The sequence below is a fragment of the Delphinus delphis genome, chromosome 15 (genome assembly GCF_949987515.2).
Source record: "Delphinus delphis chromosome 15, mDelDel1.2, whole genome shotgun sequence".
Classification (NCBI taxonomy): Eukaryota; Metazoa; Chordata; class Mammalia; order Artiodactyla; family Delphinidae; genus Delphinus; species Delphinus delphis.
The window spans coordinates 963175-978318 of record NC_082697.1 but is presented as its reverse complement, the minus strand read 5'-3'; the positions used below and the strand labels follow the sequence as shown (position 1 = coordinate 978318).

Sequence of the window (15144 nt, the reverse complement as noted above, 5' to 3'; positions counted from 1 at the left end):
CCTTTCTGATCTCCCAGCAGGAGCTAGCCCTGACCATGAGCCTCCAGGCTCAGGGGCACCTGCCACCTGTGGGAGGAGTCAGGCCCTCGCCCTTCTCCCACCTCTTCAGGTAACTCCAGCTCACCTGTTGTCACTCCTCACGGGAGCTGCTCTTCCCTGGTAAAAAAGGCATTTCTGGAACTTCAGTTTGGATACTTTTTAGTTGAAGTCTACTAGCTAAGGAATACCTTCTCCTAACAACCTTATACCCAGAGGAACAAACAGATTAAAAAGGAGTCTCCAGTTGTCTCAGATTATTTCCTAAATACCCCAAATACACAAAGAAAAATCCCAAAGTTCAGGGGACAACACGAGTAGCTCAGAGGGCAGGAGGGAGCAGGGAGCTAAATAGGCTTCCAGGACTCAAGGGGGTTTCAGTCTTTGAGAAAATGTATGATTGGTGCTTGCCCAACGTGTGTGGACACCAGGTCCTGCCACCAATACCCATGGACAATTCGGAGGAAATTTATAAAAGCAGAAAAGCACATCTGGAAAGGTCAGCAATCCTTTTACAAGACCGCTTCCTGGCGTTCAGCCTCTTCTCACCCCTGAGTTAAAGCCTACTGGCAAGCTGGGTCCTGAGCAGAGCACCCCTCTCCTTGCAGTCAAGTGCAACCCTGAGAGACAAGGCAAGGTGCGTCTGGGCGAGGTGACAGCCAAGCAGCTTTATTGCTACTCTCATTTGGAATTCAAAGGCAAGCAAGCAAGCCAGCGCCCTCCCAGCAGGCAGGCAGAGAAGGGGCTGGGTAGTCAAGGTCTAGGGTGGGGCCACTGCCTGGCCCTGGGCAAGGTCCCCAGTGAACCTGGACCCAAACTCAGACCCAGACCTGGGGCAGAGGAGAGATGCCAGGGAGGAGAGAAGAAGCCAGGGGGCAAAGTCAAGGTGGGACCCCCCCTTAGCTCCTCCTCCCTAGCCTCGGCCAGCAGTTTGGAGGAAAACCCTCAGGGTTTCTTCAGAATAGCTACGCAGGTGCCCTCTGACCCAGGGGTCATGGGCTGCAGGGCTCAGACGTCAGAACAACGCTTGTTACTCCTGCCTTTCAGGGTGGTTCCTGTAACTCTGAGACATCTACTTCTTCCCGTGAGTTTAGTGAAAAGTAAATAAAGTTAACTTCAGAAGAAATACTTTAAAAAGTATAAGGCATAAAAAGTGTATTTCTTTTCTGGTTCGTTTCATCTCTTAGCAGTCTCTAAAGGAACACACCAAATGAAAAAGCCAGAAAAATCAACGCCTTTCACAGATTTTGACAGAAAAGCAGTTTAAGAGTAAAGCAGAAACACCATTTGGTGTACTGGATCCACCACCGCACTGTGCCCAGATACACCATTTACCCTCATCACACCACAAAGTACGTAACAGGAAAAGGGAGAAACAAGCCCACAGATCTGAACCGAATTCCTAGGGCAGCTGGTGAGCAGGAACCTCCACAGGCTGGGAGAGAACAGTCAACTGAGACGGGAGGGCCCAGGGCAGGGCCGCTGACACCAGTCCTCGGCCCTCACCTGGCCGGCGGGGCCTCAGGGGCACGCACACAGCGACAAATAGCTGTACCGCCTACAATTTAAGAGATTCGTTTTTTCTGAAAGAAAATACTTGAAAAGTGAAAGATAGTTGAAAGTCAGGTCTAACAGTGGCTTTCTGGATTTGTCCAAAAGAGAAAAAAATGTATAAATTCCTGCTCTTGCCTGGGTCACAAAAACAAAATGGTGAAAGAGAGAAAAGAGTATTTGAAAAAAATACCAACAAGAGTAACACAGGTTGAGCTGTTAGGAATTTCAAAAGGATACCCAAAAGGTTTTATTCTGGGGTATCCCTGATTTCAATGAAATCAATACCCATAAATTACCCTTTTCAATACCAAAATAGTTTTGAGTTCCAAATTGAACCAACTGCTTCTGAAATTTAGAAACCCAAGGAGAAACAGGATCTCCCAAATCTGTCTACAGAAGGTAGGAGGACAAGAACGTTGCCTTTTACAGCTACACAGAAAAGTGACAAATCTTGGGAGTCTGTCAGACATACAAAATTCCTCTCGTTCAATGGAAAGTAAAAACATTTAAAAGAGTAAATATAAGAGGACTTTAAAGTCAAAAAAGAAAATCAATTTGGCGAGTGTTTTTTAAAAGAACGCGTGGGTATGGATTGAAAAAATGCCTCATCTTCATTCAGTGCTTCCGTCTCCCAAGTCAGACATGTGATCAGAACTGGGCTCACGCAAAAACAAAACCACCAAAACCAACAGAAACCAGAAACCCCTCAAAGCATATACAGATATACAGCTACGCACGGGTACGCGATAAGCGTTTATATATACACGTGCATGTGTCTGTATGGATCTCCGATGTGTGCATCAAAGCCCTAACCAGCCAGGTGTGAAGGGAAGGGTCAAATTCAGCAGAGACAGTCTGCGAGCAGCGCACTGACTGGTAGCCTTGTGAGCACGCTGCCTGTGCCCCTCCGGCCGGCCCCCACCCCACCCCAAGCGGTTCAGGTGGCACCGTGCTGGACTCAATTTACGTTACAACCTCTGCAGGAGTTAAAAGGTCAAGAAAACTATTACTCTAAAATATTACTTTACCCATTCAAAGAAACTTATGACGAAACCAGTGCTTTCTGATTTAGTGATATAATCGAGAAAGGGAAATACAATCCCGCAAGGAGGGGGAAGGCGACCACCTCAGACCCCATTACACGTGCTTCACAGGGTCTTGAATACATGCAGCAGAACTAAACAGTAACAACAGTCTTCTTCCAACAGCTTCACAGAGAAACTGAAGACAAGATACCGTGTGAAGCTAAGGCTATGGGAACTGACTTTTTGGAGTTTACTGCCCACTTGTGGTAACGATTCCCAGCAGCAACAATCAATCAGCTTATACCTTATCCTGAAGAATCAGGGTTGATTTGCCAAATCCCCTGGAAAGCAGAGCTCCAGCATGTAGGGGTTTGATTTTATGCTTTGAGGGTATGAGAATAAGACAGAAACGCCCTCCAAAATACTGCAATTCTGTAAAACATGGCTGATACCCAGGTTGTTGAACAGTCCAGGATTTTATTAAAGGAGCACTGTGTATTTTATTCTCAAAACGCATTTCCTTTTTTTTAATTTTTTTTTTTTTTTGCAGTACGCGGGCCTCTCACTGCTGTGGCCTCTCCCGTTGCGGAGCACAGGCTCCGGACGCGCAGGCTCAGCGGCCATGGCTCACAGGCCCAGCCGCTCCGCAGCATGTGGGATCTTCCCGGACCGGGGCACGAACCCGTGTCCCCTGCATCGGCAGGCGGACTCTCAACCACTGCGCCACCAGGGAAGCCCTGCACTTCCTTTTTTAAAAACTCTTGCCTGCTCTTTTAAAACTAATAAACCTTAACATCTCTCTTTAAAGAACTGCTGATCTGTGAATCACTACCTTGTACATCTGGAACATATAATATTGTACATCAACTATACCTCAATTAAAAAAAAAAAGAAAAGAAAACCAATTACAAAGAGAGAGAAAAAAGAACTGTTAATCTGTCAGAATGAAACTCTCCATCAGGGCTTGGAGAAGAGCAGAAGCTCTGGGCCCCTGCCTTCCTATCGCGAAGTCAGTCAACCACCCCAAGGGGCTGAAATCTTGGTCAACCTGCTCACTGCCCCAGATGATGACCAACGTGGCCCTGCACCCCCAGCTGCTTCCTGCTCCCCGCTCCCCTGTTGCATGCGGGTGTCTTCAGGGCTCGGCCCAGGCCGTCTCTCTTTTCACTGCGTACTCTTCATCCGGGGCCTCACGCCCTCCTGGCCGTGCGGCTGTCCTTTACTATCCACTAGTCTGTTCCCCTAACCTCTCCACTAGATGCCTCAAACGCACTGCAAAGCCTAACGCATGCGAAACGAGCTCCTGACTTCTGAGCCCCCCGCTGATCCCAGCCCTCCTCTGGTGTCCCCATTCAGTGGCGGCCCGGCCCTGGGAACCCAAAGGCACCAGCCCGAAGCCCAGGGTTCTCTCCGACACACCGGCCTCCCCCTCAGCCATCAAACCCCATGGCTTTAGCATTTCCCGTGACCAAGTCCACCTGCGAGCTCCTCTGCACACATGCTGCAGGGCCCTAGGCGCCTCTCAGTGTTAGACACCCCACCCCATCTCAGCTCACCGCGATCTGACATCTTCCGCCTTCACCGGCTCACCGAACTTCTTGCCCTGTCACAAGGGCAGCTTTTGGTGAACATCAAGTGGCCCGCCCCAGCCAGTGGCTCTGCTGGAAGCTGCGCCCCGAGGCTCCTGGAGAGCCCGGCAGCTGCGCTCCGGCCCTTCCTCCCCGCTCCTCCTCTCCACGGACTTCCTCCAAGTAATACGTTTACGGACTCTCACAGTGTCACCAAGAAACCTGCACTTCCAGCCTCATCGTTCCCTCCAGCGTTCCATGGTCCACCCTGGGCCCCTAACCACCCCTTCCCTCCTCCCATCTCACTCCTCACCCTGCCGGCTCTTCCTCAGTTGGCGCCACCATCGACCCCACCAACCAGGCTACACATCCGAGCGCCATTCTCGACTTCTTCCTCTGCTCTCACTCCACTGGGACTAACTTCCCGTCCTTTGTCCTTTTTTGCTGAGACTGCTTCTAGCGAAGGTCCTCACCCTCACTCATCTATTCCTCCACATTCTCAGCAAGTATCTACAGAACCCCTGCCACATACTAGCCGCTTCAGCTCTTATGAAGGTCATGTGTTGGTGGTGGTGAACTGTGACACACTAACAGGCATCAGTGACATAGAACGGTGTGCTGAAGGCAACGAAGGAATCGTTTAGGGACCACGTGAACATGAAGGGGTGGCACGACATCCTGCTTGTCGGGATGGTGTCCCCACTCCCAGGAGTTGGCCTCAGGAGCGCTGCACGCAGACCCAGCTCCTGAGAGCCCAGAGTCAGGGTAGGAGTGGTGAGTCTTTCAGCTGTGCTCACTCTACACAGGCAACTGGAGAGTTGCCGATGGGTGTGAAGAGGGAGCCAGGGACAAAGAGAGATGATCCTGCCTGAAGTGTGGGTTTCAAAAAGCAGCCGGTATCTAGACAGAATTCAGGCTGTGCAGGACCACTTCTGGGGGTGACGGGCCATTAACCTATGACCCGCACAGAAGGTGCAGATGGACCTTCTTTAGAACTCTCTAGCCTCTTAGGGCACCAGATTTTTGCTCCCTTGAAAAGAATTTTTAAAATCTGCACCCCCTCGCCCATTATAAAGTTGACATCTAAAGTTCTTTATAGGATTAAGTACTTGAAGAGGATGTAATTACAGACATATACTGCATTTGCGTCTGCGTTTTAAATAGATTTGGTCAAAGCTCTGGACCTGCAGATTTAGCTCATTTGACTAACCCTAATGGGAAATATCCGCAATTAGTCGTCACTGTCAAACCTATTTGCCAAATGCCACTTACTTTCTGCAGGAAGTCCCATACCACTTCCACGTTATTTAGTTCACTCCCCAGCAATCACAGGAAACCAACTAACCCCCGAATTCTAACTCAGGAGGGCACCGGACTTCATCCGATGGAGTAAAGGGCTGCCCCTCAATTTCCTTCCTGAAGGGTTCCAAAATCTTTTAACTTTACTCTCCAGAAACGGGAAAACGAGACCCTGATCTGAAGGAATCTGCACTCTTCTCCAGCAGACGGACAGTAATAACCAAATAAACGCGCAAATGACTTTCTGCGTCTCCGCGACCACCAGGTCCCGGCCGCAGCATCTCGGGGCCCTTGTCGCACAGGCCTGCAGTCCCCGCCCAACCCGAGCGCGGCTTAGGGATCACGGGCTGTAAAGACCACCAGGCCTGGGACTGCAGGGATCACGGGCGGGAAAAACCACTAGGCCCCGCGCCGCAGGGACCACAGGCGGAAAAGGCCCCCGGGTCCCCGGAAGGTTCCCCGAAGGCAGGCCCGTCCGGGTTGACTCAGGCGGCAGCGAGCGGGTGCGCGCTCCCCGCCGCGGTCGCGTGCCCGGGAACCTGCCCCAACCGTCGGAACCGAGAGCTCCCGCCGGCCGAGTTCGGGAGGCTCCTCCCGGGCCTGCGCGAAGGCGAGCACCGGGTTGGCAAGGACCCCGCCTCTGGGCTGCGCGGAGCACCGGCGCCTGTCCCCCCTTCCCGTCCCATGCCCTCGGGCTCACACAAACGACTGGAAGGACGCTGGGACCTTAGCCTCCGACTCAGTCCAGATGTCGCCGTCCCGGCTCGAAGTTCCCCCACAACGACGCCTCCACGGCCGCCATCTTATCCAGAGGCGGCCAACGCCTTTTGACTCTCGCGCCAATCCGTAGAGCCAGGGCGCCGTGAGAGGAGTTCTGCGCAAGGACGGAAGCGGGAGTCCCGCGCTTCCGGGCGGCCGCCGCGACCCGCACCCTCGCGAGAGCCCTTGATTGGCTGTCGGCTTGCAATCTCGCGATTTCGCGGGAAGTGGCTGAGGGGGCGGCCGCCGGTGCGTCTGCCCTCCCGTTCCCCGCCTCCGCCGCGGCCCCCGCCTCTGCCTCCCCCTCCCCGGCGCCGCCGCCGCCCCTTTCCCGCCCGGGCCGGCACCCCGAGCGGCCGCGGAGACCGCGCAGCGCGGCAGGCGGGATCCTCACGGTAAGATGGCCGCGGCGGGCCCAGGCGGTCGGGCGGAGCGTCCCCGCGAGAGCGCGGCGAAGCGGGGCGGGGAGGCGGAGGGTCAGGCAGGGGCCGGGGCCAGGGAGGGGTCGAGGCGGCCCGGGAAGGGGACGGGCCAGGCCGCGGGGGTGCGCCGACTGGCCCACCGCGCCGGGGGGCCTTCCGGGGTTGGGGGTCCGAGCAGGTGTCATCGGGCCGCGTTGTCCGGGGAGGCGGCGCCCTCGGGGTTTGCAGGTCCAAATGTCCCCTTCTCCTAAGGCGACGGAGCCCGAGCGCCGAGACTCGGTGTTTGTTGTTGACGAAGCGCGTTTCGAGGGAGGTCTGCACATTCCGAGGCGGCGCCTACTAGGAGGTGATAGTTCTCGACACGTCGCACAGGTGTCTCTGCGACGGGAACCGTTTCCACCCGGAACCGCGTCCGAGCAGAGGCTGAGCTGCAGAGGCCGGACGTTGCTCTTGCGAGCAAGTGTTCCTCGCCGTCTGCAATGGGATGTTAAATTATGTCTGTGGGATTTTTAACTGCTGAGTTCTTCCTGCACAAAACAGAATGAGACAGTTCTCCAAAGTTGTTACTTTTTCAAACGTCGCTCTGTCGTCCAGGACTGAGAATTTGATCTGAGTGAGTTACACCACTGGCGCGTAGCTTGGAGAGATGGGTCCTTGGGTGAGGGACAGCACATCTTGATTGTCTTAGGACAAGTGTTCTTCTGCGGATTAGAGTTGGGCATGGCATCCCCCCACGGACCGAGAACTTTGTCTTGTACCCCTTTGCTTCCCCACCTACACTCTCTCCCTGGGCGATCTTTGGCGAACTCTTGGCTTTCAGTCATTTTGTGGCGGATGTTTCCCTAATTGTTTCCAGCGCTGAGCTCAGGACCTGTAATCCGGGTGCCTGCTTGACTTCTCCAGCTGTGGGTCTGATAGCCCAAACTTGCCCGGCTCCTCAGACCTGTTCCTCTCCTCATTTGTGGCTCCATCCTGCAAGGTCTCAAGCTTGAAACCCCACCATGGTCCCTGAGTCTTCCGTTCTTTTATCCTTCCACGCTGGGTCCAGCAGCAAGGCGCCCTGGCTCCGTGCACAGAGTCTTGATGGGCTGTGCTCTGTGGCTCTTCTGCTGCCGTCCTCTCTTGTTTGGGTGGCTCCTCACTGGTATTCCTGCTCAGCTCTCACCACCCCACGGTCATCCCATGTCCACTGGGCACCAGAGCTGTCTTTTAATTTTTTTTAATTGGTTTGGCATGTGCTTTGCTATGTATAAAGTAATATCCACAACGTCTATGTCAGTTACAAAGGATAAAACTGACGTGGACGGTGGTGGGCTCACCACCCATCGCGAGAGCCCAGCTGGTGCTCCCAGGGCCCCCTTTCCTTGGTAACCATCTCCTGAGTTTCATGTCTCGTGCCCTTACTTAAAACAGTGGCAAAACGGTTTTGCTACGAACGTATGAGTGTATTTACTGCTAAGCAAGCATTGTACAGCTTGTCTTGCTTTTGTTCTTTACAAACCGCCGCACTGGGGTCTCCGCTGTGACTTGCTCTCTTCGTCCAGCTGGTTTCTAAGTCCCCCATGTGGTCACATTCATTTATTTTACTTGCTTTAGTAAATCCTGTTTCGTGGATACAGTCACAGTCCCTTCTCAGTAGTTCTAAAATCCACATAACTCTGAAAACCAAAAGTTTTTGGTTTTCTTTTTAATCTATTAGATGGCAAAACCTCACCTGCCAAAGGCTGTTTAGTAGCTTCTGTTCCACTTGGTATGAGGCCTCATACGTTTCATTGAAGAAATCATATCTGCTTGTGGGGTGCTGCCCCACACCACAGAGGGGATGGCGTACGATCCGTGGTCAAATGTGCAGATAGTCTTTGTGCAGCCTGGACAGTTCTGAAGTCCGAAACCCACCTGCCCCAAGGTTTTGGTCCTATGGGACTGTGGTCCTGTGAACCACAGTCCATTTGTCTGTGCTGCTGTTGGCTGAACATCCGGGTGATGGCTTCCATGTTGTCGCCATCCCGAGCAGTGTCTCTGTGGACAGGCTCGTCTGTGTCTGGGTCTCAGTCTCCAGGAGTAGAAGAGCCGGCTGTGAGGGGCACATGTGCGCAGCCTTGCAAAGCGATGCCAAGTGTTTTTGCTGTGCGGTCCGTTCTGACCGCAGGGTAAAGGGGTTCAGGAGAACTCCACGTCTTTGTGAACACTTGGTGTTGTCAGACCGCTTCATTTTTCTCAGTCTGAAGGGGGTGTGATGTGGGCTTCTCTGGAGAACACACATCGCAGCACGTGATTCTTCAGCCTGTACCTCTCGTGGCTGCCCTTCGTGCTTAGAGGGGAGTCCATCTAGATCCCCCTTGTCCTGTAGGGCCTTAATCGGACCCCAGCCGACCCTTGACCTCCTGGTCCTAAGACCCTTGGCTCTTCCTCTCGTTCATCCTACCTTCCAAACACCCCAACCTTCTCTTTGGTCCCTGAATCTGTGTTTGAGTCTCAGGCCCTTTGCATGTGCTGTTTTCCACATTTTAAGTATCTTCCCACTCCCCCTTTTACTTCCTGCTCTGTCGCCGTGTTTATGTCTGAAGTGATCGCAATTGTCATAGAATTCTTCACCGATTCTTAAAATATTACCTTTTTTCCCTGTAGAAATAAATCAGAATGAGTTATACAGAAAAACCCGATGAAATCACAAAGGATGAGTGGATGGAAAAGCTCAATAACTTACACGTCCAGCGAGCAGACATGAACCGTCTCATCATGAACTACTTGGTCACAGGTAAGGGGTGTGACGAGGGTGCTGCCCCTTGGACATCCTTATCCCTTTCTGTGCACACAGTCAGGACTTACTGAAGTTTTGTGGTGCACTTGTGTTCAGGCGTCGTGAAAATGCAGTGTTCTTTTGATAAACTTGTAGTTACGGATTTAAAGAGATATCCTCTTCCGGAGATGAGATCATGATTCCGGGTCTCTGAGACCTAAGGAAAAAACCTGTTTCTTGGCCTTTGACGTTTTTGCAATTGATCAGCATAATTAAGAAAGTGCTGAAGTACGTTTAAAACCCAAGTAATTAACCTCTTCTGGCCAGTCTGGTAAATGATACTGGACTGTTTCTAGAAGATGTGTCCAACTCAAGAAAGGGGGAAGGGCATATGGAAGGAAACGCACATGCTCTGCGGCTAACACTCAGTCCTCCTTGACACTGGGAAGCAAAAGGGTAACTCTGTACGTGGTGAGAAAACCCACGTGTTTCCAGAAAGTCAGTCTCCTTCCTGTGAGTTCCCAGTGGCCGCCACCCCTCCCATCAGTCTCTGATGTTGAAGAGAATTGTAAACTCACTAAGAGTGGGAGTAGCCAGGGCCTTGCAGGCTGAGAGGGCCTTGCTTCCCCGGGAGCAGGTTGGCAGCTTCTCTGCACTGGGCCTGGACCGCAGCCCTCCACCAGCACCCGTCCTCACCTGGCTGGGAGGTTAGAGCGTTTGGGGTGTGGGGGGAAGGAAATGAAGTCCTACGTCTGCATTTCTGGGACATAACTGATAAGTCACAAAGGTATTAAACCCAGATCCCCAAGAAAGTGCGGTTATAGCAGAGGCTTTTTATTCAAGGCGGTGGGCTTTCTGGAGACAAAAGGGCTTTGCGTTGATGTCTTGCTGACCTTCCGAGCAGTGAGGATGGTTTTCATTTCCAGAGGGCTTTAAGGAAGCAGCAGAGAAGTTTCGGATGGAATCTGGGATCGAACCTAGTGTTGATCTAGAAACGCTCGACGAGCGAATCAAAATCCGGGAGATGATACTGGAAGGCCAGATTCCCGAGGCCATCGCACTGGTCAACAGCCTCCACCCGGAGCTTCTGGACACAAACCGCTATCTTTACTTCCACCTACAAGTGAGTCTGGTTTACGGATGCTTGACAAATTAAGGTTCTTTATGGGATTCAGAAGTAACGAGGCTAATTCGCCTTAATAGCACGTTGCTTTAATTGACGTGGGGAAGGGGTTAGAGTTAGCTGCTCTTCTGTGTATCTCAGAAGCTGTTTCTTGCTTTAAAAATGCAAATGTAATAACTCGGAGTTGCTAGACAACTCTGTCCTTTGAGAGGCCCTTTCCATGAGAAGCAGGCGCGACCGCGGGGGTGTCACTGGCCGAGTGGCCAGGCGCCTGGCGCTCACCCCGTCTGCCTGGGCCCCGACCAGCAACAGCACCTGATCGAGCTGATCCGCCAGCGGGAGACGGAGGCGGCGCTGGAGTTCGCACAGACCCAGCTGGCCGAGCAGGGCGAGGAGAGCCGGGAGTGCCTGACCGAGATGGAACGCACGCTGGCCCTGTTGGCCTTCGACAACCCCGAGGACTCGCCCTTCGGAGACCTGCTCAACATGATGCAGAGGCAGAAGGTGGGCGCCAGGCGGGTAGGGGGCTTCCGTCTGCATCCTCCACAGATGTTCACAGGATTTCCAAAGAAACGGGGCGGTGGGTGGGTGGTGTCGAACGGGACGGCGTTTCTGGCCGGGACGCTGCTGGGAGGGCCTCGGCTGTTCCCTAGCTGACACTTCCACTGTGTCACACCGGGAGCCCAGGGCGTCGCAGCTGTTACAAAGCAGGCAAGCCTCTTCGCCCATTTTTCTTGTTTATCTGAGCCTTCTTCCTGTATAGCTGGAGACTCGTAGGAAGAGGGGTTTCAAGTACCTTTTGATTAAAAGCCCACACTTGCTTTGGACACTTTTGCACGCCCTGTCGCAGCCTCTGTGTCCCCGACGGCATGGTGGCTTCCCCGCCACCCTCCGCTCCCCTGGAACGAGGGTGTCCTTGGGGTCCACCTCAGGTGTCGTCCTGGGGCTCGTTAGGCTGGAACCGGTCCCACCCCCACCCTGGTCTGCCCTCTCTGCCAGGCCCCTCGTGCCCAGCTTCTGGCATGTCACTGCCGTCCAGGCCGGATGTGATACCTGCTGACCACACCGCGAGCTCCTCTGGACAAGTAGTGTGCTTTACATCCTCTGGAGTGCCTGACGGTCACAGGCTTTATGTTTGTTAAATAAGTAACCAGCTTCTCACATAAAATTGGTTTCTAGGACGCACGAAATGCATCTTGTGATGGACCCCTTTTGCGGGCGCTCTGCGTGTGTGGTGGTTTTTATTGGCTGCCTTTATTTTCTAGGTGTGGAGTGAAGTGAACCAAGCTGTCCTGGATTATGAAAATCGTGAGTCAACACCCAAGCTGGCAAAGTTACTGAAACTACTCCTTTGGGCTCAGAATGAGCTGGACCAGAAGAAAGTCAAATATCCCAAAATGACAGACCTCAGCAAAGGCGTGATCGAGGAGCCCAAGTAGAGTCTGGGCAGGGGCCCCATTTCACCGCCGGGCCGGCAGAGCACCGTCTGGGACTGAAGATTTTTACGGCAGCAGAGAACTCTTTCCTCCCCCCTTTTACTTTTTTTTTTTTGACCCAGAATCTTTTCAGAAGGGAAAAGTAGCCCTTTTAAGTGCTGGAGAACGTGCGGTGAAAGACACCGTCTCCTCCGGAAGGCTGGTGAGGACCACAGCATGGCCTGACCTCCGTGCTCTGGGCGTCTCGGCTCCCAAGGCGCCGCATCTTAGGGACACTGGTCCACCCCACGGCCGCCGCCCGGAGCACCGGGGCAGCACTGATGGCCGTCTTGCTCTCTGTTTGTGTCTGGACAGACAGCGCATCCTCATCTTCCCACATCTCGGCTGGCCTTCGTGTAGAAGTATTTCCTTCCCCCCTTGGTTTTTGGTTTGTTTTTGTTTTTTCATAGGAAAGACTATATAAATTTGTAAATCCCAATTCAAAGACTTCTTTCGTGTGCGGGTCCTGAGTTTGATTTTTTTCCCTTTTGGTCGGGGTTGTGTGGCTTTGGGCAAGATAAGTGCGTGCGTGCGTGTGTATATGAGGGGCGGGCTGTGTGTTTTTTAAATTTTTAAATATATATTTTGGTGCTGTACGTGGTGAGAGACTCTTTCCTAGTGGATCAATGAACCATCTCTCCTGGGCAGTTATGTTAAAAATAAAGGTTTCTCTTTAATTTCAAGAATGACCAAAATGGTCTCTCAAAAGTTTTCATCATCTCCAGCACACCTTTTGCTTCTGGGGCTGGCTTCCCCGTGTGACGGCAGTGACACCGTCTAGTATCTGCAGCTGGAGAGACGGGTGACTGCGCCGCGGCGTGTGCCGTACTTCAGCATCTCTCACGCTGTCAGCCAGTGCTGTGCCTGTCCTGCTTCTGTGCCCTCATGTCTGTCCCCTGCCCGGCACCCAGTGCGGTCGGTGATACCCAGATGCAGGCTCGGGTGTTGGGCTTTGTGGCAGGTGGCCTGGGGCGCCGGTGCTGGAAGGGGTTCTGTGGATTGTTGCAGAGCTGCCGGCCCCTGGGCGAGGTGGTGGAGGTGGAGGTGGTCGGGGCCCCAGCACGCGGAGCTCTTGGGGCTGGGGGCTCCTGTGCACCCTCTGGTGGGAGCGCCCACGTGGCTGAGACTCAGTTCTCCCTCGTCTGAGCCCTTGTGCAGGGTGGGCTGTGCTGGCCTCCGGGCTCGATGGAGAGAAATGCCATCAGCAGCCGAATCTGGGGAGCCCGTGGGCCTGGATGCATAGTGAAGCAGGTCCTCGGGGAGGTCGGGGCTCTGCCTCCGACCCCCCGAGTGTTTGTCCTGAAGCATCTGTGGCACCAGCTCTTCCCTCCACTTACCACTCGCTTTCGACCTGCACTTGAGTCTGCGGGGTCACTGGTCTTCAGTGGGTACAGCTTCAGGCAGGATTTTCCTTCCCCAGGTGGTTGTGTAATTCAGTCACGGGCGCAAAGGCAAATAGACCACTCAGGCCCTAGACTGGCCCTTCATGCTGCCCTTTGGACCTTGTGAGGGTTGGGGGGGGGGGTGTCCTTTCCTTACCCCCAGAAGTGATGAGTTTCACCTCTCTCGGTCGTCAGCCTCAGGTGTGACCTTTCCGTAGGATCATTTCCTCTGAGGTTTGAGGATAAAAATAAGTTAGGGAGAAAGGGGGTTTTAATCTTCAGGTAATTAAGACTTAATACAGCAGAAGCTGGAAGAAAAATATTAGGGCAGTAGACATAAAACTACATTTTTTCAAAAGCATCCTTTATTATTAGTGTATATAAGATTGTTTATGTGCATAATTAATATATAATCGATTTGAAATATTTTTCAAAGGAGAGGGTTTGAGATGTACAGTAATGGGCAAGGATCATCCATAAGCCGTCAGGACTTGAATGGGGTTTGTCACGTGCATGAAATGTTAAATGCTTATGAGAAGTGTTGCTCTTTTATTCCCCAGTTCAGCCAGTGAGTGACTTGATCGGCCAGTGCTAAAACCCGTGTGAGCTGGGTGCTGGCCAGACTCGGAGAATTCAGATGTTACTCTTCAGCTCTTTACCTTTGTTTAAGGGGTTTAGTTCCTTCCCCATGGGCTGGAAATCTTCAAGGGGGTGGCTTTGCAGACGCCTCTGTTTCCTCTTTTTTGCAGTCTCTCTTTTTGCAGCAAGCAGGCTACCTTAAGCCATTTCAAGATAACGAGCGTCAAGTGTGCTGACTCTGCTTCGTCTCATTTGGATCTCGCTGTTGTGTTTGTCAAAATGTAATGTTCTACCAGGGTAGTTTCTTTCTTCTTTCACACTTTCTGGTGGAAAGTGCCTTGAAATGAATAAAATGTGCGAATATTCTGGTGCTCTGTGTTCCTGGTGTTGTGAAGTCACGTGAGCAATGACCCCTAGTCGGGATTCTTCCGAAGCACAGGGATTATCGCAAAGCAACTGAGATCTAACGTATTTTGCCATTTGAATTAAGTTTTCCAGTTTCTAGAAAAGGCAGCTGTTGGTTGGGACTGGTCCTGGCGTGGACTGAGATGCCAGGAGCAAGCCTGGGGGTCGCAGGGCTGGCTCTGCCGTCCAGCCAGGACGCCCTCTGAAGACAGACATGCAGAGCAAATGTGTGGGGGGCAGCTTTTCTCACGCAGCGTGATGTCTACTTTCCCACTTCTCTCTGCTGCTAGTTTAGGGGACCGTGGCAGAACCAGGAGTTTCGGAGAGAATCGTACACATTCTGTGTTAAAAGACACTGCCGGGGCTTCCCTGGTGGCGCAGTGGTTAAGAGTCCGCCTGCCGATGCAGGGGACACGGGTTCGTGCCCCGGTCTGGGGTCTGGGAATATCCCACATGCCGCGGAGCGGCTGGGCCCGTGGGCCATGGCCGCTGAGCCTGCGCGTCCGGAGCCTGTGCTCCGCAACGGGTGAGAGGCCACGGCAGTGGGAGGCCCGCGTACCGCAAAAAAAAAAAAAAAAAGACACTGCCGTCCTCCGGATAACGGGGCAGGACTCCTCTCTGGGTGACTATTGCCAAGTCTCGGTCTGAACAGAAGACCAGATTAAAGGCATCAGGTGCGGTGACTGCAGGCTGGGCTGCCCGTCCCCAGCCCCTGGACACCAAGCGTGTTGTTCTGCCGATGGGTGTGTTTCCATTTCAGAAATAGTACCTGCTCTT

At 53.0% G+C, this 15144-nt stretch overlaps 2 protein-coding genes across 5 annotated transcripts in view; one reads left to right on the top strand and one right to left on the bottom strand.

The window, feature by feature from the left end:
* The window catches only part of DIDO1 (death inducer-obliterator 1), a 51784-nt gene extending 45453 nt beyond the window's left edge, over window positions 1-6331 (bottom strand). Inside the window, exon 1 of one of the 3 annotated variants that reach the window (XM_060033286.1) lies at window positions 6209-6331. The gene's annotated coding sequence lies outside the window, so the exon portion shown is untranslated. Of the gene's footprint in view, window positions 1-6182 lie in introns of all 3 variants that reach the window. The other 2 variants (XM_060033289.1, XM_060033290.1) reach the window with 2 other exon arrangements.
* Window positions 6332-6471: 140 nt separating this feature from the next.
* On the top strand, window positions 6472-14333 carry GID8 (GID complex subunit 8 homolog). 2 transcript variants are annotated; one of them, XM_060033292.1, is made up of 6 exons: window positions 6472-6636; window positions 6916-7276; window positions 9292-9421; window positions 10330-10526; window positions 10833-11030; window positions 11792-14333. In XM_060033292.1, exons 3-6 carry the CDS (start codon window positions 9304-9306, stop codon window positions 11963-11965), a joined length of 687 nt encoding a protein of 228 aa, XP_059889275.1. In that variant the 5' UTR covers window positions 6472-6636; window positions 6916-7276; window positions 9292-9303; the 3' UTR covers window positions 11966-14333. The 2 variants fall into 2 exon arrangements, with proteins under 2 accessions (XP_059889275.1, XP_059889274.1); XM_060033291.1 differs by lacking the exon at window positions 6916-7276 and having other exon boundaries at window positions 6473-6636.
* The last annotated feature ends 811 nt before the right edge of the window (window positions 14334-15144 follow it).

Excerpts from the sequence above, each read along its gene's own strand:
- GID8 (XM_060033292.1), top strand. The coding sequence starts at position 9,304 with ATGAGTTATACAGAAAAACCCGATGAAATCACAAAGGATGAGTGGATG. Across the intron at positions 9,422-10,329 it reads CATGAACTACTTGGTCACAG|AGGGCTTTAAGGAAGCAGCA; the intron begins GTAAGGGGTGTG and ends TTTCATTTCCAG. Across the intron at positions 11,031-11,791 it reads ACATGATGCAGAGGCAGAAG|GTGTGGAGTGAAGTGAACCA; the intron begins GTGGGCGCCAGG and ends TTTATTTTCTAG.